Source organism: Neoarius graeffei, chromosome 14, assembly GCF_027579695.1.
Source record: "Neoarius graeffei isolate fNeoGra1 chromosome 14, fNeoGra1.pri, whole genome shotgun sequence".
Taxonomy (NCBI): Eukaryota; Metazoa; Chordata; class Actinopteri; order Siluriformes; family Ariidae; genus Neoarius; species Neoarius graeffei.
This window is the reverse complement of record NC_083582.1, coordinates 61,754,677-61,775,196: the sequence shown is the minus strand read 5'-3', so window position 1 is coordinate 61,775,196 and position 20,520 is coordinate 61,754,677. Positions and strand designations below refer to the sequence as shown.

Below are 20,520 nucleotides of genomic sequence, written 5' to 3'. Positions count from 1 at the left end.
GTCTGCAACACAAAGGGGAGAGAAAAGTCAGGGGAGTGTAAAAGTGGCCCCCCACACAGTGCAGCCTTTACCTCAGAAAAAGCCCGCTGGCATTGCTCCGTCCACTGGACCGGATCTGGTGCCCCCTTTTTAGTGAGATCAGTCAGCGGGCTGGTGATGTCCGAATAATTAGGTATAAACCTGCGATAATAGCCAGCCAGCCCCAGGAACTGTCTCACCCCCTTTTTGGTCTTGGGCCTCGGGCAGACCGCAATTGCTGCGGACTTGTTAATTTGGGGACGCACCTGCCCGTTGCCCAAGTGGAAGCCCAGATACCGTACTTCCACCCGCCCAATCGCACACTTCTTCGGGTTGGCTGTGAGACCTGCTTGCCTCAGCAACCTAAGGATGGCCCTTAGGTGTTTGAGGTGCCTCAGCCAGTCATTGCTATAGACGATGATGTCGTCGAGGTAAGCGGCCGCATAGGTGGCGTGGGGGCGGAGGACCCTGTCCATCAGCCGCTGAAACGTAGCGGGCGCCCCAAACAGCCCAAACGGAAGTGTGACGAATTGGTGTAAACCAAACGGTGTGGAAAAGGCCGTTTTCTCTCGGGATAGTGGAGTCAAGGGGATCTGCCAATATCCCTTCGTCAAATCCAGTGTCGAATAAAAGCGAGCAGTGCCGAGTCGATCGAGCAATTCATCAATACGAGGCATTGGGTACGCGTCGAATTTAGACACCGTGTTGACTTTCCTATAGTCCACACAGAACCGGACCGACCCGTCGGCCTTGGGTACCAAGACCACCAGGCTGCTCCAGTCACTGTGGGACTCCTCGACGATGCCCATTTCGAGCATGGCCTCGAGTTCTTCCCGAACCACTTTTTTTTTGTGTTCGGGTAGCCTGTAAGGGCGGCTACGCACTACCACCCCTGGGGGCATCTCAATGTGGTGCTCTATGAGGTTGGTGCAACCGGGCAGGGGCAAGAACACATCCGAAAACTCAGTCTGCAACTGGGCGACCTCCGTGAGTTGGGTCAGGGAGAGGTGGTCTCCACAGGGGACCGGAGAGGTACGTGATGCCAATGCCCCTTTTTGAACCTCCGGCCCCAGCTCCGCCTTCTCCGGAACCACCGACACCAACGCCACGGGGACCTCCTCATTCCAGAGTTTAAACAGATTGAGGTGGTAAATCTGTAGCGCCCCACCCCTGTCTGTTCGCCTCACCTCGTAGTCGACGTCCCCGACTCGCCGTGTGACCTCAAAGGGTCCTTGCCACTTGGCGATCAATTTGGAGCTCGATGTGGGCAACAGTATGAGTACCTTATCTCCCGGTGTGAACTCCCTAAGGCGCGTACCCTTGTTGTACAGGCGGGCTTTTCGTTCCTGGGCCTGCCACAAATTCTCCTGGGTTAGGTGGGTGAGCATGTGGAGTTTTGCGCGCAGGTCCATAACGTATTGAATTTCGCTTTTACTTTGTGAAGGTCCCTCCTCCCAATTTTCCCGCAGCACGTCTAGAATGCCGCGCGGCTTACGCCCATATAATAATTCGAACGGGGAGAACCCAGTGGAGGCTTGGGGGACCTCTTGCACTGAAAACAACAAGGGCTCAAGCCACTTATCCCAATTACGTGCGTCCTCACTTACGAATTTTTTAATGATATTCTTGAGGGTGCGATTGAACCGTTCCACTAAACCGTCCATTTGTGAGTGATACACACTGGTGCGGATAGGCTTAATTCCCAATAACCCATACAGTTCGCGTAGTGTCCGTGACATAAACATGGTGCCTTGATCAGTCAGAATCTCTTTCGGGATTCCAACTCGGGAGATGATGCGGAAGAGTGCCTCCACAATACTGCATGCTGAGATATTGCGCAGGGGCACTGCTTCCGGGTATCGTGTTGCATAGTCCACCAGAACTAATATAAAGCGGTACCCTCGTGCTGACCGATCTAATGGCCCGACGAGATCCATCCCAATTCTTTCAAACGGGGTCTCGATTAATGGTAGAGGGCGCAAAGGCATTTTTGGAATGGCCGCTGGGTTTACTAACTGGCATTCGCGGCACGCCGTACACCACCTACAAACATCGCCGCGAGTCCCCGGCCAATAGAATCGGGCCATTATTCGGGCTAGTGTTTTATCCTGCCCTAAGTGTCCAGCCATGGGATTAAAGTGAGCCACCTGGAATACCAATTCCCGGCGGCTCTTCGGAATTAAAAGTTGTGTGACTCGCTCTTTAGTTTGAGTGTCCTGCGTCACTCGGTATAACCTATCCTTCATAATGGTGAAGTAGGGGAAGGATGGGGTGGCGTTTGGCTGGAGCGTTTGACCATCGATTACTCTCACTTGGTCAAACGCATGCCACAGAGTCTCATCTCGCGACTGCTCTAATGGGAAATCTGCGAGGGATTCCCTAACAGAGAGGGGAGGGGCCGGCGGCTCCTCACTCTGACGCGGAGATGACGTAGACGGCTCTGTGACAGCTGCTCCCACCAAAGCGACACCGGGACCTCCCCCTGTTAACTGGCAGGACCCACTCTTTACTAAGTGTGTCATTAAATCCCGAAATCCCGGCCAATCAGTCCCCAAAATTAAAGAGTAGGTAAGGCGAGGATTAACCGCCGCCTTCACTATAACTTTTTCCCCTCGGAAAAAAATGTGGACTGACACCAAAGGGTAGCTGTGAATGTCCCCGTGCACACACAACACCTTCACCCCCTGTGCTCCCCCCAATGCCTCGTTTTGCACCAGGCTTTGGTGAATTGAGGTCTGATTACAACCAGAATCCACCAACGCCTGATATGTATCCCCTTGGATACTCACCGGTATGCGATACGCTCCGGCCCGATCGAGGGCGGCCTCTGGCGCATCGGGGATCCGAACCACCACGCCCACCTCCATCGCCATGCACTGCTGTTGAAGGTGGCCCGGCTCCCCGCAGCGCCAGCAAACCAGCCCGGGCTTCCCCTCTATACCGGTGTTCTGGGGCTCACTTACCTGAGGAGGGGTAGAGACAGACACAGAAGGGAGAAACGGGAGGGCACCGTGGGTGTGGTGGGCCGGCTGGGGTGGGGCCGGCCCCCGCCTCCGCGGTGGGGGAATGGGGCGAGGATGAGACACAGGAGGAGGGGGAGAGAGAGAGAGAGAGAGAGAAGAGGAGAGGAGAGAAGACGGTGTCTGCTGTCCTGCCGCTGGAACAGCCGCCAAATGGTCCTCCGCCAGCTCGACTGCCTGATCCAGCGATGCCGGGCGGTGGCACTGGACCCACTCCGCCGTTCCTACTGACAAGCGCGCGATGAATTGCTCCAGCACCACCTGGTCGATGATCCCCTCAGCGTCGCGGTTGTCGGCCCTCAACCACCGCCAGCAGGCGTCCCTGAGCTGCTGGCCAAACGCGAACGGCCGGCCGACTTCCTCCAAGCGCAAGGCGCGGAAGTGCTGGTGCTGCTGCTCCGGGGTGCGCCCCACGCGCTGGAGGATGGCCCGGCGGAGGTCCGTGTAGGCCAGCCGGCGGTTGGCGGGGAGCTGTAGCGCGGCCAGCTGCGCCTCTCCCGTTAGCAGGGGGAGGAGGCGCGCCACGCGCTGCTCCATCGGCCACCCCAAGGCGTCTGCGACTTGCTCGAAGAGCGTAATAAAAGCCTCGGGGTCGTCCTGTGGACCCATCTTGGTTAAGGTGGGGGGACAGGCCCGTGGTGGGAGCACTGGTAGACCCCGCCGACGCAAGGAGGTTCCGGAACGCCTCCCGATCTTCTTGCTGGGCCAGCACCAGGGCCTCAAAGCGCCGTTCTTGTTCCTTTCGGAGGGTGACTAGCGCCTAGTGCTGGCTTTGCTGGGCCGTGGCGAGGGCGTGGACCAGATCGGCGAACGGGGAGGACTCCATGGGGCTGATCGGCTGCTGTGCTCCACTATATTCCTGGGTTTCGGCACCACTGTAACGGTTCCCTAAGCGTGGGTGGAGCACAGAGGATGGCAGGACAGAGATCAGGTTCACAATAAGGCTTTATTACCACACTTTTCAGTCTAACAATCTTTCTGTGAACAGACACACACATAACCAGCGTCTAGTCCGGGGATGAGCTCCTCTGCTCTCGCTCCCCCTCCTTAAGTAGGGCGCGGTCACTGGGAAGACACACACAAACACAGGTTAATTGATGTCAGGTGTAGTGATTCTGCCACTTACCTTCCCTGACTCCGCCCTCCTGTCACAGACCGGTGCTTGACCATGCCCCCACTGCCACATTATTATAAAATATAATTATTAATAATAATACATCATATCGAAACATTGTTTGCCATGCTTATCTCTCTGATTGCCTGTGATGTTGTGGTTTGCGCCATTTATCAAGCTGCTTTGCTCCTCAAACTAGCGTATTGCTAGCACAAAATGGACAGGTTTTTGAAGAAGAGACCGAAGGAACAAACCAACAGCCCTGTTGTGGAGGACACTGCTGCGAAAAAAACTAAGAAGTCCTGGCCAACTAAATCCGAAAACATGAGGCAGCATACATTAAGTATAGCTTTACAGCCATACAGAAAAATGGCCATGATTGCCCGAAATGCATCCTCTGTCTGGAGACCCTGTCAAACGAGTGCTTAAAACCTTCGAAACTTCAGCGTCACTTGGTACAAAAACATCCGACAGATGCCGAAAAAAACAGTAGATTTCTTCAGATACAAAGAAGAGCATTTGGTCAGGCAATCTGCTGCATTCACCCAGCAAGCTACTGTCCCCGAGCGGGCCCTGAAAGCATCATTTTTAGCCTCGTACCACATTGCTCGTGCTAAAAAACCTCACTCAATTGGAGAAGATTTGATATTACCAGCCACCAAAGACATTGTCCGAGAATTGCTTGGTGAGGATGCTGCCAAAAAAAATCGATACTGTCCCACTCTCTGATAACACCGTGAGCCAACAGATTGGTGACATGGCTCAAGACGTATCTGCTCAGCTGTTGGAGCAGGTGAGAGCCAGCGAATACTTCACACTTCAGCTGGACGAGAGCACAGATTTATCCAATGAGGCCCAACTGCTTGTGTACATCAGATTTATTTTACAGGAAAGATTTGTGGAGGAAATACTATTTTGTAAAGCACCTGAAAGAAGAACTACTGGGAAAGACATTTTTCAAGTTTTGGATGATTACATCGAGTCTAACGGATTGGACTGGACCCATTGTGTGGGGGCGTGTTCGGACGGAGCCGCGGCAATGACCGGGAAGATCAGTGGAGTGACCGCGCTCATTAAGCAGAAGGCCCCGCATGTAGTGGCCACACACTGCATGCTCCATCGCGAGGCACTGGTCGCAAAAAGGATGGATAATGAGTTGAATCAGGTACTACAGGAGGTTATACAAGTAGTGAATTTGATTAAAGCCCGTCCCATGAAACACAGACTGTTTACTCTGCTTTGTAATGAGATGGGCGCTCATTTTGAGGGGCTGCTGCTTCACTCGAACGTGCGCTGGCTGTCACGGGGCGCAGTTTTGAACCATGTCTATGAGCTGCGGAGGGAGGTTGCAGAGTTCCTCTCATCTGAAAAGCATCAGCTGGCAGATCGGTTCACCGATGCTACCTGGATCCGCAAACTTGCATACATGTCAGACATTTTCCAGCATCTAAATGTACTGAATCAAAGCATGCAAGGACGTAACACGTACATACTCCAGGCGCAAGACAAAGTGCGTGCTTTTTCCAAAAAGATCATGTTGTGGTCAAACAAGTTCCAGGAGGGAGTTACAGAAATGTTCCCACTACTTCACCAGGAGCTGCTGTCATGTGATGATTTGGGCTCCGTCTCTCCATTGATCCAGTCCTTACAGACTTTGTAAAATATCTCCAAAAATGTGAGCCAGTTAATAGATGCACAAATATAAAAGCAATTTAAAACTTTATTAAAGCTAGACTGCCCTTCAGATTTTAAGTGTAGGTCATAAAAAGAATTTTCCTGACACCCAATTATTTTTGTTTAATGGACCGAAGGCTACTGAATTCGAATCACAGGCTTCCAATTTTATTAGCTTTTTTAATAGAAGAATTAATTAATTTAGGGCCACGTGGCCTTAAATTCTCTGCTATTTTTTCCTGCTTCACCATGACCCAATTCAAGATACTACATCATGCATCACGTGGTGAGCTTTCCCTGTTCACACAAGGCATTGTGGGATACAAATTTGAAACAGGAGAGAAAAATGGAGGACATGAGTGTGCGAATGAAACGTGAAAGACCGACTAATGGAAGGTGAGAAGAAAAGATGTTGTGTTGCTAAGGAAAGGAAACACAGGACCAAACTAATAAATATCAGCTGTCAGCGAGGACCTCAGTGTGATCGTTTAGCGACAGAATGATGTCACTGTCAGTGTATGGTCAAGGTAATCTGTAGATAGCAGTAATGCAACACTGTGGATGCCAGTGTTGTAAAACCCAAAAGATAAAAAAAAAGAAGAAGAAGGTAAACCTGCGCACACGGACTTCCTCTGTCTGCTTGACTGCGTGAAGCGAGCGATTTCATGCACATTATTTGCTTGGGAATCCCCTCAAATTAAATAACTTCCCAACCACAGAATGGCCTTTTTTTTTTAGACAAAATTTCAGAGGGAACTAAATTTCACAGATTTTATGAAATCGAAAGGCCGGTCTAGTTTTAAATGTATTCTGTCTAAGAAAGGTTGTACCAAATAATAGTTTTGTAGTGTTAAACTAAATCTCTACCATCTCTTTCTCTATGTATTTCAGTTGAAAATATTAAACTACTTGTTTTTTCATTCTTTATTGCTTACTTTAGTGAAGTTGCCAGTAAATCTGGAGTTGACTACGCAACTTTTTTTCTACAAGCTATAGCCATCCTAAATAAATTGTTCTCTTTTCCTTATTTGTGACAGAAACAATGGGTTGATCCTCCACCACAGAAAAAAGAGCCACTATTTTTTCCTCCTCCTCCTCCTCCTCCAGCTCCTCTGTCTCAGCCTGAAAAATCTGGTCCTCGTGTCATCTCCAACAGCATGAAACAGAAGCAGCGCTCTCTAGTTGACCTTTTTGGCTCGCAACGCTCTCGGGCTCCTCCCACTCCTCCTCCAGAACCTGCCCCTATTCTCCCAATTAACATCCCTGACCCACCCCCTATGGCCGCACCTAGACTAAGTGAGTCAAATCATGTGCTCTTAGTCATATCATTAATGTTTTGGTTTGATATGACCAATGAAAAGTGGGAAATATAAATAAAGGACTATATTATGTAATATTAAAAAGCTGCATTCTGTAATTATGTAATTATCTCATCTGTTCAGATCAGCTTCAGGGAATGGCCAGTGAGGAGAGCGTTCACTCCCAGCTACACAGATTTTCTGCTAGTGTCTACTTCTCCTACTCACGTATGCCTGGGAAGCTCTTCTTGCGAAAGGAGGTTTGTCTAGTGAGATTGCCTTTAAAAGCAGTGGGAATTTGGTTTTGTTATGTCTCTCATTGGCTCTACGTTTTCTTTTATCCAGTTGTTCTACCCCCGAGAGAAGTTTACACACCCATATATCCTCAACTTATTGTGCGAGCAGGTAAATAAGAAAAGTAAAATCCTACAATGAAATAAACACTATGTAAAGTAGAGTACAAAACTGTGCACACCCCGGGCCAAAATTAGAAAGACAAAGAGAGATTTATATTCATAGAAATGCAGATGTCATTTTGCAGATTGCCATTTTGCTTGACTACAAGCCAGTCTGGACTGCCATGACAAAATGCTTGAGGTTTTTTTTTTTGTTTTTGTTTTTTTCTTGAGTGTCACGACAAAACTCTTTGTCTTTTGGAACTTCTCAAAAGATAGGGGATGCAAACTTTTACACTCTGACCATACTAGGTATCTACTTGTGGCATTTCTGAAAGCTAGATTTTTCAACAAAAAAAGAACTTGAAAAGAAAGGATTTTTTTGTACTCCACTGTGACGATTCTTTATGAACTCTAGATTATGAGAGACACCTACTCAGATGCCTGTGTGCGAATTTCACGTGAAGAACGGCGCAAAATGAAAGATTTGCTCGGTAGGAATTTCAACAAGCCACTCTACAGACTGCTAGAATCATCGTAAAGTTGCTGGTCGGATTCTGGTCTTTATCTAATTGTTTTCTGCTCATCAACAGCACGCTTCCACGTTGGAACGAGCATCAGTGCTGTGCAGGATGATGCCATGAAGAAGAGGGTTGTCATGGCAGCCAGGGACAACTGGGCCAATTATTTCACACGTCTCTTCCCTGTGAATGTAAATAATAAATTCCTATCCTTTCAAATGAGCACAAATCTACATACACAAATACGGTCTGTGTATTCATGCATATGTCTTTTTGTGGCAGGGTGGAAATGGAGGTGATACTCAGATTCTTGGTGTTTCACATCGTGGCATCAAAATGCTGAGGATGGTCAAAGCATCAGGCATTAACCCAAAACACCTCAAACTGCTCAGGAGTTATAGGTACCATAACGATTAAGTACACAAGCACATTAAAACAGGTCAAAATATGTTTTTTGTTTTGTTTTTACATTGGTATTTTGGATTTTTGTCATTCACATAGCTATGCAGAAATGTTGTCTGTAGAGCAGAAGGGTGCTGAGACCGTTGCCATCAGCCTGAAAAGTGAGGAGCTGCAGCTACACTCTCCACAAGCCCCTCAGATAACTCACGTAGTGCGCCTCTTCCTCATCGAGCTGACCAAGGTGCTTATTCCACATCCTTCTTTTCAAATCACTGAATGATGGTGTAGTGGTTAGCACTGTCACCTCACAGCAAGAGGGTTCTGGATTCGAGCCCAGTGGCTGACGGGGCCTTTCTGTGTGGAGTTTGCATGTTCTCCCTGTGTCTGTGTGGGTTTCCTCCGGGTGCTCCAGTTTCCCCCACAGTCCAAAGACATGCAGGTTAGGCTAATTGGTGGCTCTAAATTGACCGTAAGTGTGAGTGTGAATGATTGTTTGTCTCTATGTGTCAGCCCTGTGATGATTTGGCGACTTGTCCAGGGTGTACCCCATCTCTTGCCCATAGTCAGCTGGGATAGGCTCCAGCTTGCCCGTGACCCTGCACAGGATAAGCGGTTATGGATAATGGATGGAAAAGTTTACATTTTCCCAAATGTCAAAACATGTCCAAACCACCAGACATGAAAGGGTTAAAACCTTTTGTACTATATGTATGGAATTTAAAAAAAGACAGGTGTGCTATTGGAGGAAAATAATAAACCATAGGTTGGTCTGTTACTGATGCAACAACAGCAGATGCTGAAGAGTTTCAATCTTGTTATACAACAGTTTGCCAATGCTAGCAAAGTGTTTTTAATCAAGAATTCATGGTACATTTTATCTATTTATAGTTACCTTTTACTGTTCTGCAATGTTCCCTCACCCGCCTCTGTTTTTATTAGCTCATCCGGCCTGGCCTACTTATGCGATCACACGTCGTTCGTTGTCATCTGTCGTCGCCCATCCACAATTTACAAAAATCGCTACTCCTGTAATAGGAGATTACTCCTGTAATCAATCCTGTAATACTCACATATAATGTTCCCAAGGTGGGTGTGCATAAAAATTGTCAAGATGGTGGCGCCACCCGTCATATTTATGATTTTATGGGCATCCTGGCCGTTATGAGCTACAGCCTCATTGAGGCTATTTTTTTCTCTTTTTAATAAGACAAAATGCCAGTGGTGAACCATTACTATTAGAGCTGGGACTTCAGCTCAGCCAAAACTTAGCCAGACACACCAAAAAAGCAACAGGGCAAAGGATTTTGCAATGGATAGCCGCAGGCTGCCAGGTAGCGCTGTTATGTGTGGCTGTCGATGTTGATTTTAAAAGTAACTCAGTAAATTACACAGGGAAATGAATACTTAAGTCTGAGTGACAAATACTGTGGCAAGTGTGTGTGGAAGAGTCTGGAGACAGAAATGTTAGCTTCTCGGTTGTTAGCCTGTGCTACTTGCTCTCGATAGCACTGGCTTGACCGCTTTATTAGCGGCACCAACCCATGTGTAAGCTTGTGTTGACCTTCGAGAAGGCCAAGGGTGATAAATTTTTGGTCCCTCCTACTATAAATCAAAATCTGATTGGTTAATTCATCTGTCACTTCATACATAAACATACACTGTCATGGCCTTCTCCCGGCAATGAAGTCCTAACCAATGAGTGAGCCAGCTCTAAACTCTTCTCAGCCTAGAGACAACAAACAAAAAAAAATCTCATTGAATAACAGTAACCCTTTCATTTCTGAAGCAAATTTGATAGAAAATGATGCCAAATTAGAATTAGAAGAGAATAATTATGATGAAATTATGAAAGAATGAAAGCAATTAAAGAATGAAAGAAATTAAACATAATATTTTGAAATACTGGTATGTTTGGGCCTTCTCTGAAGGCCTAGAAGGGTCTGATGGTTCCCCTCTGCAAAATGTCATATTGCTGAGAAGCCACAAAGCCCTCTGACCTGAAGACTTTCCTTTAAGGGAAGAGCCTTACCTCTGACTGATACAAAGTGCTGACAACTGAGACTGCTTTAAAAATTTATTAATAAATTTATCCTTACAGAAGACTTCACTGTGGCATGCGTTTTTGAATCTGTTTCTCTTAAGCACCCACTATAAAAGTCCCAGTTTAATTTGTGATATAAAAACATATAAGGTGGGGCGGCATGGTGGTGTAGTGGTTAGCGCTGTCGCCTCACACCAAGAAGGTCCGGGTTCGAGCCCCGTGGCCGGCAAGGGCCTTTCTGTGCGGAATTTGCATGTTCTCCACGTGCGTTTCCTCCGGGTGCTCTGGTTTCCCCCACAGTCCAAAGGCATGCAGGTTAGGTTAACTGGTGACTCTAAATTGACCGTGAGTGTGAATGGTTGTCTGTGTCTATGTGTCAGCCCTGTGATGACCTGGCGACTTGTCCAGGGTGTACCCCGCCTTTCACCCGTAGTCAGCTGGGATAGGCTCCAGCTTGCCTGCGACCCTGTAGAACAGGATAAAGCGGCTACAGATAATGAGATGAGATGAGAAAAACATATAAGAACAAGTGTTACCAGGCAAAACAAATCTCACCCAGCAGCACTTATTTTGTACCTATATGTTGATAATGGTAATATTTCTCAATCATCAAGGTGTCATGAAAATCCATGACCTTGAGTTTGACATTTCAAAGTCATTCAAGGTCAAAGGTCATGGCAGCAACTGAAAGCCCATATGGGGCTGGTTATATGTTGATAACGGTAAACATCTGGCTATCATGAACCATTTTAAAGTTATAGCCCTTTGAAAACCCATGACCTTCAATTTGAACTTTCAAGGTCAAAGAACATGGTGCCAAATGAAAGGCCATATAGGAGTTCCTGTATGCTCATAATAGTAAATCTTTCGGCAACCCTTTTTGAGTTATAACAGAAAATATGTTATTTTGACCGAAAGGTTGACCTTTCCAGTGACCTTGGCCTTCACCTTGATCCGATTACCCCCAAAATGTAATCAAGTAATCTACAGGCCATTGCCCACCTACCCTGAAAATTTTGACGTCAATCAACGCAACCATCTAGACACTAGATTGTTAACAGACAGACACACAGATGAAAAGTCGTGCAGAGCATGTTACTTACAAAAATCACAAAGAAATGGAAGTTATGGCTGATTAGGTGTTTTTACAAGATTTGACCTTGGTGGTCTTGACCTTTGACCTTGACCCACCAAAAACTAATGATGTCTTTGTGTAACCCTAGTGAGTTGTCCTGTGCATTTTGGTGAAGATTGGTCAAGAAATGACGACGCTAGAGCACCAACAAACAAACAAACAAACAAACAAACAAACAAACGGACAAATCAACATACTTGCAAAAACCTCCAATTTTCGCAAGTAACAAACCGCACTGATTACAATACCTTGCACTGCTTACTCTGTCGCAGGCGAGGTAATGTTCATTAACATAGACTTGTGATTTGTCTTGTAGCTGGAAATACTGTTATAGAAAATTAATCAACACCTTCAGACCAATTGAAACTGAGTATTCAGCATGGCTGTGGTATAAACTCAGCTAAATGCTTGTTATAAATCATGCTTCATTTGTCTCTCTTCAGGGTTCAGAGTATGTTGTTGCTCTGAACAGCTATGTGACAGATGATAAGAGCCTGCTTAGCTTCCAGAAAGGTGATGTCATCAAACTGCTGCAAATGGATGGCCTTCAGGATGGTGAGTTCTCTAATTCCTTAGAGATGAATGTCATCATTACAGTGATCAAGTCCACAGAAAGAAGAGTACTGTTATTATTGCACTTTATTGTATGGTCTTGCATTTGAACTGCAGAAATCCGTCTGTGCTTAATTAGTTTGTCATCTCTGCAGGATGGAAGTTTGGCTCAACCGGAGGCCGATCTGGTCTTTTCCCAGCTGATATCACTCAGCCTTCTGCACCTCCAGACTACCACAGCATGTCCATGGACCGACAGGTTGAGAGGAGAAAAAGCATGAGGAACTCTCGTACCTCCGTGGTGGCCCCTGGTGGACACTCGGCCCTCAACAGCACAAGTGTGGAGTCAATAGCCAGTGAGCGCAGTGTTGAGGTGGGGTCAGTCTACGGCTCAGATATAGACCCCCAACTGTCCATAAAAATTGTCAAGATGGTGGCGCCACCCGTCATATTTATGATTTTATGGGCATCCTGGCCGTTATGAGCTACAGCCTCATTGAGGCTATTTTTTTCTCTTTTTAATAAGACAAAATGCCAGTGGTGAACCATTACTATTAGAGCTGGGACTTCAGCTCAGCCAAAACTTAGCCAGACACACCAAAAAAGCAACAGGGCAAAGGATTTTGCAAGGGATAGCCACAGGCTGCCAGGTAGCACTGTTATGTGTGGCTGTCGATGTTGATTTTAAAAGTAACTCAGTAAATTACACAGGGAAATGAATACTTAAGTCTGAGTGACAAATACTGTGGCAAGTGTGTGTGGAAGAGTCTGGAGACAGAAATGTTAGCTTCTCGGTTGTTAGCCTGTGCTACTTGCTCTCGATAGCACTGGCTTGACCGCTTTATTAGCAGCACCAACCCATGTGTAAGCTTGTGTTGGGCTTCGAGAAGGCCAAGGGTGATATATTTTTGGTCCCTCCTACTATAAATCAAAATCTGATTGGTTAATTCATCTGTCACTTCATACATAAACATACACTGTCATGGCCTTCTGTCCCGGCAATGAAGTCCTAACCAATGAGTGAGCCAGCTCTAAACTCTTCTCAGCCTAGAGACAACAAACAAAAAAAAATCTCATTGAATAACAGTAACCCTTTCATTTCTGAAGCAAATTTGATAGAAAATGATGCCAAATTAGAATTAGAAGAGAATAATTATGATGAAATTATGAAAGAATGAAAGCAATTAAAGAATGAAAGAAATTAAACATAATATTTTGAAATACTGGTATGTTTGGGCCTTCTCTGAAGGCCTAGAAGGGTCTGATGGTTCCCCTCTGCAAAATGTCATATTGCTGAGAAGCCACAAAGCCCTCTGACCTGAAGACTTTCCTTTAAGGGAAGAGCCTTACCTCTGACTGATACAAAGTGCTGACAACTGAGACTGCTTTAAAAATTTATTAATAAATTTATCCTTACAGAAGACTTCACTGTGGCATGCGTTTTTGAATCTGTTTCTCTTGAGCACCCACTATAAAAGTCCCAGTTTAATTTGTGATATAAAAACATATAAGGTGGGGTGGCACGGTGGTGTAGTGGTTAGCGCTGTCACCTCACACCAAGAAGGTCCGGGTTCGAGCCCTGTGGCCGGCAAGGGCCTTTTTGTGCGGAATTTGCATGTTCTCCATGTGGGTTTCCTCCAGGTGCTCCGGTTTCCCCCACAGTCCAAAGGCATGCAGGTTAGGTTAACTGGTGACTCTAAATTGACCGTAGGTGTGAATGTGAGTGTGAATGGTTGTCTGTGTCTATGTGTCAGCCCTGTGATGACCTGGCGACTTGTCCAGGGTGTACCCCGCCTTTCGCCCGTAGTCAGCTGGGATACGCTTGCCTGCGACCCTGTAGAACAGGATAAAGCGGCTAGAGATAATGAGATGAGATGAGAAAAACATATAAGAACAAGTGTTACCAGGCAAAACAAATCTCGCCCGGCAGCACTTATTTTGTACCTATATGTTGATAATGGTAATATTTCTCAATCATCAAGGTGTCATGAAAATCCATGACCTTGAGTTTGACATTTCAAAGTCATTCAAGGTCAAAGGTCATGGCAGCAACTCAAAGCCCATATGGGGCTGATTATATGTTGATAACGGTAAACATCTGGCTATCATGAACCATTGTAAAGTTATAGCCCTTTGAAAACCCATGACCTTCAATTTGATCTTTCAAGGTCAAAGATCATGGTGTCAAATGAAAGCCCATATGGCACTTCCTATAAGTTGACAATGGTAAATATCTGTCTACCATCAACTGTTTTCAAGTTACAGCCCTCTGAAAATCTGTGACCTTGAGTCACTCAAGGTCAAAGAACATGGTGCCAAATGAAAGGCCATATAGGAGTTCCTGTATGCTCATAATAGTAAATCTTTCGGCAACCCTTTTTGAGTTATAACAGAAAATATGTTATTTTGACCGAAAGGTTGACCTTTCCGGTGACCTTGGCCTTCACCTTGATCCGATTACCCCCAAAATGTAATCAAGTAATCTACAGACCATTGCCCACCTACCCTGAAAATTTTGAAGTCAATCAACGCAACCATCTAGACACTAGATTGTTAACAGACAGACACACAGATGAAAAGTCGTGCAGAGCATGTTACTTACAAAAATCACAAAGAAATGGAAGTTATGGCTGATTAGGTGTTTTTACAAGATTTGACCTTGGTGGTCTTGACCTTTGACCTTGACCCACCAAAAACTAATGATGTCTTTGTGTAACCCTAGTGAGTTGTCCTGTGCATTTTGGTGAAGATTGGTCAAGAAATGACGATGCTAGAGCACCAACAAACAAACAAACAAACAAACAAACGGACAAATCAACATACTTGCAAAAATCTCCAATTTTCGCAAGTAACAAACCGCACTGATTACAATACCTTGCCCTGCTTACTCTGTCGCAGGCGAGGTAATGAGTTCATTAACATAGACTTGTGATTTGTCTTGTAGCTGGAAATACTGTTATAGAAAATTAATCAACACCTTCAGACCAATTGAAACTGAGTATTCAGCATGGCTGTGGTATAAACTCAGCTAAATGCTTGTTATAAATCATGCTTCATTTGTCTCTCTTCAGGGTTCAGAGTATGTTGTTGCTCTGAACAGCTTTGTGACAGATGATAAGAGCCTGCTTAGCTTCCAGAAAGGTGATGTCATCAAACTGCTGCAAATGGATGGCCTTCAGGATGGTGAGTTCTCTAATTCCTTAGAGATGAATGTCATCATTACAGTGATCAAGTCCACAGAAAGAAGAGTACTGTTATTATTGCATTTATTGTATGGTCTTGCATTTGAACTGCAGAAATCCGTCTGTGCTTAATTAGTTTGTCATCTCTGCAGGATGGAAGTTTGGCTCAACTGGAGGCCGATCTGGTCTTTTCCCAGCTGATATCACTCAGCCTTCTGCACCTCCAGACTACCACAGCATGTCCATGGACCGACAGATTGAGAAGAGAAAAAGCATGAGGAACTCTCATACCTCCCTGGTGGCCCCTGGTGGACGCTCGGCCCTCAACAGCAGAAGCGTGGAGTCAATAGCCAGTGAGCACAGTGTTGAGGTGGGGTCAGTCTACGGCTCAGATATAGACCCCCGACTGTCCCACATGGCTGAGTTTGCCAGGAAGTACTTCAGAGAGGCTGTTCTGAGGTTAATATTTTAAACTTCGCTTACTGGCTGCTGTTTTTCTAGATACTGCAGTTGCCTGAGTAAAGATACTGCACTTTGTGGGCTGTTTCACAATCAGGGGTCCACAATAGTCAAAAAATCAAAGCTGATTTTTGTGTTTCTCTGCTGCCAAAAATGACCTTTTGAGAGAGAAATTAACTGCACAGAATTTCAGAGCTACAGGTCATACACTGGGCGTAGTCTACAAGAGGAAGGGATACAAAGTGAAAAACTGTTGAAATGGATGTGATTTTAAAGCAGATGTGCAGAACCTTTATTTTTAAATAAATTTCTGAGTGGATAGTATCTCCATCCTTGACTCTTGTATGCTGCATAAATGGGAATTTAAAAAATATATATATTTTTGTGAGTTAAAATCGACCGCAAAGTTGGCATTCGAGCTGCCCCACTGAGCCAGCCCTGAGTGCGTGACGTCACAGCAGTAACCGGTTTTAAGGCCGAGGCCTTTGACAACTATAGACCAAAGTCATATAAATAAAAAATTTACGGTGAAAGTAAGAAATACCGTTACCGACTTGCTCAACTAAGACTGATTTGACTTCAGTGATTGTGGGTTGACTCTCATTAAAACAGGACAGGAGTTATAACTTATGCAACATACATGTACATGCATGCATTTTCACTGATAAAACGTAAAAGGCTAATTAAATAATCAGATGAACTGAGACAATCACATTCTAAAGCAAATTAAATAATCTCATACCGCTAACTTAAACACACAATACAAGCTACATGTATTAATCTAAATGCAGGTAAACAACGTGTTGTTTTTGTTGTTTTATATCCAAATAAGAGGCGGACCTTACCTGTCTGTATTCTCGCCTCTTGAAGGCCGATCTTGTGGCCAATTGTTTTGAAACAATCTGACTTTCAGTTGTTGATTCAGTTCTCCGTTCATTTGCTTCTTCCACGTAAGGGTGAGATGGCAGCAATATCCAGTTTAGAAATCAGACAGCTGCTCCACTCATTCTCTGTTTTCTTCATACTGAGTACTCCGCCATTAATGTTCGGCTCAGGCAATTACTAAAACCCGGGACGGAACGGGACGGAACCAGTTTTAGCAACAACCGCGGGGAGGTCACTGCCCGAGCGATATGTCACGTCCCGTTCCATCCCAGGTTTTAGTAACAACCCTCAGCTCACACTCCGGGAGAACTGATGCAACTAAACTTTCCTTTTAAAAAAAATAAATAAATAAAATAAAATAAATACTTTCCTTTTCTTGTTTTCTTTTTCTTTAATTGTTGGTACTGCACCCTCTTTCAATACGGGCTTATAGCCAGCGCTCCTCAACAGATCAGAGGTCTCATACGAGTCTTCAATAAAATGTGCAGAGCAGAGGAGAGACCACTTCATAGGCACGCAATGTGCCCGTGAACTTCTCGCAAAATGCATCCAAATCTTTGCAGTTTGAACATTCTTGGACCATGACTGCAACGTAAATCCACCTTCTGTCGTGTTGCTGCACTGGCCAGCAACACATCTACGTGGCATGGCAATAAATTAGCTCAAAATGGAGGATCGGAGTTGCAGTCAGCTCTGTGTTTTAGTATAGCGGAAATAGCAATGAGATCGATAGACTTCCTGCTGTGACGTTACAGACGTCAAGGTCATTCACTCAGACCGCTACCTATATGAATCACTTTAATCACAAAAATTACTATATTAGATTTATTGTTAACGCTTAAAACTATTCCTGTGCCATTCGTGAGGTCTCAAGGCATTTATAAACGAAAGTGAGGCCATGGCTCTGCGTATATGCTTTATGTACAAATTTTCAAGTCCTGTGCAGCGAGGTTTGTACCCGGTGGTAATTGTAATAATAACTGAAGTGGTGACAGTCCTTGTGGTGTTCCAAAGAGGACACTTTTTAATGAACACATATTTCGACCACGTGAAGCTCTGCTGCAAACATGTCTCACATCTGTTTCAGGTCCTGTTTTTTTCCTGTGCAACAACAGAGTATTCTGCTTCAAAAGAAACAAATATTTTCTTAAAAAATTATTTACAACCTCATCATATGGTGAGTGATTTCCAGAGAGGACATTTTTGATGGACAATAAATAATGGATGGACAATTTGATGGACAATAAATGATCCTGTCAGAGGCACTTAGTTTACAAAAAAATGTAACTTCCACTTAAATATCTTTCTATTGTGAAGGAAAATACTGTGTACATCCCAAAGTAAAAGCTAATTAATGCTAAAAAAATGCTATTCTGAATTTAACCTGTAAAATCTACTAAGTGTGAAATTTAAAGTAGAATTAAATAAAATTACCACAAGGTCTAAACTTACCCCGCATTTGACTCTGACAAACATATTTAAAAGAACTTATAAGAGACATTACTGCTGTAGGTAGGGTGGCGTCTCCCTGTAAAATAAGATCTAAGAAACTCCAGCATATAAACTGGACCTAGTTGCAGGAGTTAGTTGGTGTTATTCAAAAAGACAACCACAATTGTGAAACAGCCCTTGTAGAAACATAATCAACAATGTGATGTGAAGTGAAATTACTGTTGATACCCTAGAGTTGGTTATTTTCCTGTAAAAGCAGGTCCTGAAGTGTTTTGGTGGCTAACAATGACAATTTTAAAATCTATTCAGTCAATGACATGCATTTTCTAAAAGTCTAAAATCCTTTCCGCGCCATGCAGTCGGGCGGCGCCAATCTCCATTTCCGTAGCCCTCAGCCTCTCGCCTATACAGCTAGGGTTCCAGTGGGGGTGCTAGTCCTCTGGTAACCACAAAAGTTTGACTCCCCACTCACATCTGTATTGCAGCATGCCTTGTCAGACAGCAGTAGGTACCATTTTTATGATGGTCTTTGGTATGACCCAACCATGAGTAGAATTCATGATCTCCCGATCAAGAGGCAGACATGCTAACCACTAGGCCAACATGCTTTTTATGTGTCTATAATTACAGATTACAGTTAATGTTTGGAACATCTGTTAAATAAGATCATCTTATGTTATAGAGCAGGAAAAAAACCACACACACACACATCTTGTCATGTTACCAGGAAACCAGAAAAATGCTAAGTCCTTTGTCCTGAAGATTCTCCTGGGGTGGAAACCTTACTGCCCTTCACAATTCTCTAATACTCAAAACTCCTTCCATAAATGTTAAATAAACATCTCCTTAATACAGCCCCAGTTCCAAAAAAGTTGGGATGCTGTGCAAAACGTAAATAAATACAGAATGCAATGATTTGCAAATCCTTTTTGACCTCCATTCAATAGAATACAACACAAAGACAAGATATTTAATGTTCAAACTAATAAACATTTTTTTGTGTTTAGTTGAATGTAGGTCAAAAAGGATTTGGAAATAATTGCATTCCATTTTTATTCCAACGTTTTTGGAATCAGGGTTGCAGAAAGCTTCACAATATCTGTATAGGATGACTTTTTTTTTTCATCAGTAGTCTTATGGCCCTTTTCCACTACCCTTTTTCAGCTCACTTCAGCTCGCTTCAGCTCACTTCAGCCCGACACGGCTTGCGTTTCGACTACCAAAAACCAGCACGACTCAGCTCGTTTCAGCCCTGCTTAGCCCCTAAAACTCGCACCGTTTTGGAGTGGGGCTGAAGCGAGCCAAACCGTGCTGACTGAGGTTGGGGGCATGAGCAGACACTCCCCTGTGCACTGATTGGTGAGGAGGAGTGTCCTCACATGCCCACACACGCCCCGCGAGCGCGCTGGGATCTGTAAACACCGCAAACCCGGAAGGAGAAGAATTACGAATTACGAGAATTTCTGAAGCCTTATGCGCCGCCTCGCCTCATCTATACGCTCTTGCCAGTATCTGTCCGTGTTGTCGGTGACAACAAGCCACAGCACCAAGACCAGCAACACTAACGACTCCATGTCCTCCATGTTTATTGTTTACTATTCGGGTCGTGAGACTACCGCTGAAAAGCTCACTGAATCAGTGACATACAGAGCATCGTGGACGAGTTCGCGGAGCGCAAGGCTCGTCGTATGCCCTTCAAATAATGCGCGCAGTAGGCTATTGATGTTTTATTATGAGCCATGTACAGTATGTCGCCGAATGTTTTTTTGTTTCTGAGTGACATGTTCGTTTGAAGGACTTAATGTACAAAATAACATAGTTGCACCCCGTAGTGTTGAAATTGGTAAACACAGTGCATTCAGTGAGGTTTGCACCGCCCTCCTTTTATTTCTGACTCTTCCTGTCACCGTTGCAACCTCTGAGCGCTCATTCGTATGCCCTTCAAATAATGTGCGCAGTATAGGCTATTGATGTTTTATTATGAGCCATGTACAGTATCCTAATGTTTTTTGTTTCCGAGTTACATGTTCGTTTGAAGGACTTGATGTACTAAATAACATAGTTGCACCCGGTAGTGTTGAAATTGATAAACACCGCAGTTGCGGACATTTTGTAGCCTAAAATGATGTTATGATAAGCTTTAATAAAGGGCCCGGTCATTTGCCCCGCCCCCGGCCCGGCTCTGACTTGTTCCGCCACTGTCACTGATGTCACTGTTTGCGCTGCTTAACGACATCACGTGACGTCCACCCACTTTCGCTAACTCCACCCAATGTGTCCACCCACTTCCAGCCAGCACGGTTCAGCGCGGTTGTAGTCGAAATGCAACTCCAACAGCCCCGCTCAGCTCGACTCAGCACGGCACGGCTCAG

At 45.0% G+C, this 20,520-nt stretch overlaps 1 protein-coding gene across 1 annotated transcript in view; it reads left to right on the top strand.

The window, feature by feature from the left end:
• Window positions 1-15,824, top strand: part of myo15b (myosin XVB) — a 75,717-nt gene extending 59,893 nt beyond the window's left edge. Inside the window, exons 41-51 of the mRNA XM_060938877.1 lie at window positions 6,864-7,122; window positions 7,269-7,384; window positions 7,470-7,529; window positions 7,938-8,013; window positions 8,113-8,231; window positions 8,323-8,441; window positions 8,542-8,683; window positions 12,062-12,173; window positions 12,326-12,543; window positions 15,242-15,353; window positions 15,505-15,824. Coding sequence (XP_060794860.1) covers window positions 6,864-7,122; window positions 7,269-7,384; window positions 7,470-7,529; window positions 7,938-8,013; window positions 8,113-8,231; window positions 8,323-8,441; window positions 8,542-8,683; window positions 12,062-12,173; window positions 12,326-12,543; window positions 15,242-15,353; window positions 15,505-15,824 — 1,653 coding nt within the window. The remainder of the gene's footprint in view (window positions 1-6,863; window positions 7,123-7,268; window positions 7,385-7,469; window positions 7,530-7,937; window positions 8,014-8,112; window positions 8,232-8,322; window positions 8,442-8,541; window positions 8,684-12,061; window positions 12,174-12,325; window positions 12,544-15,241; window positions 15,354-15,504) is intronic.
• Window positions 15,825-20,520: the final 4,696 nt, after the last annotated feature.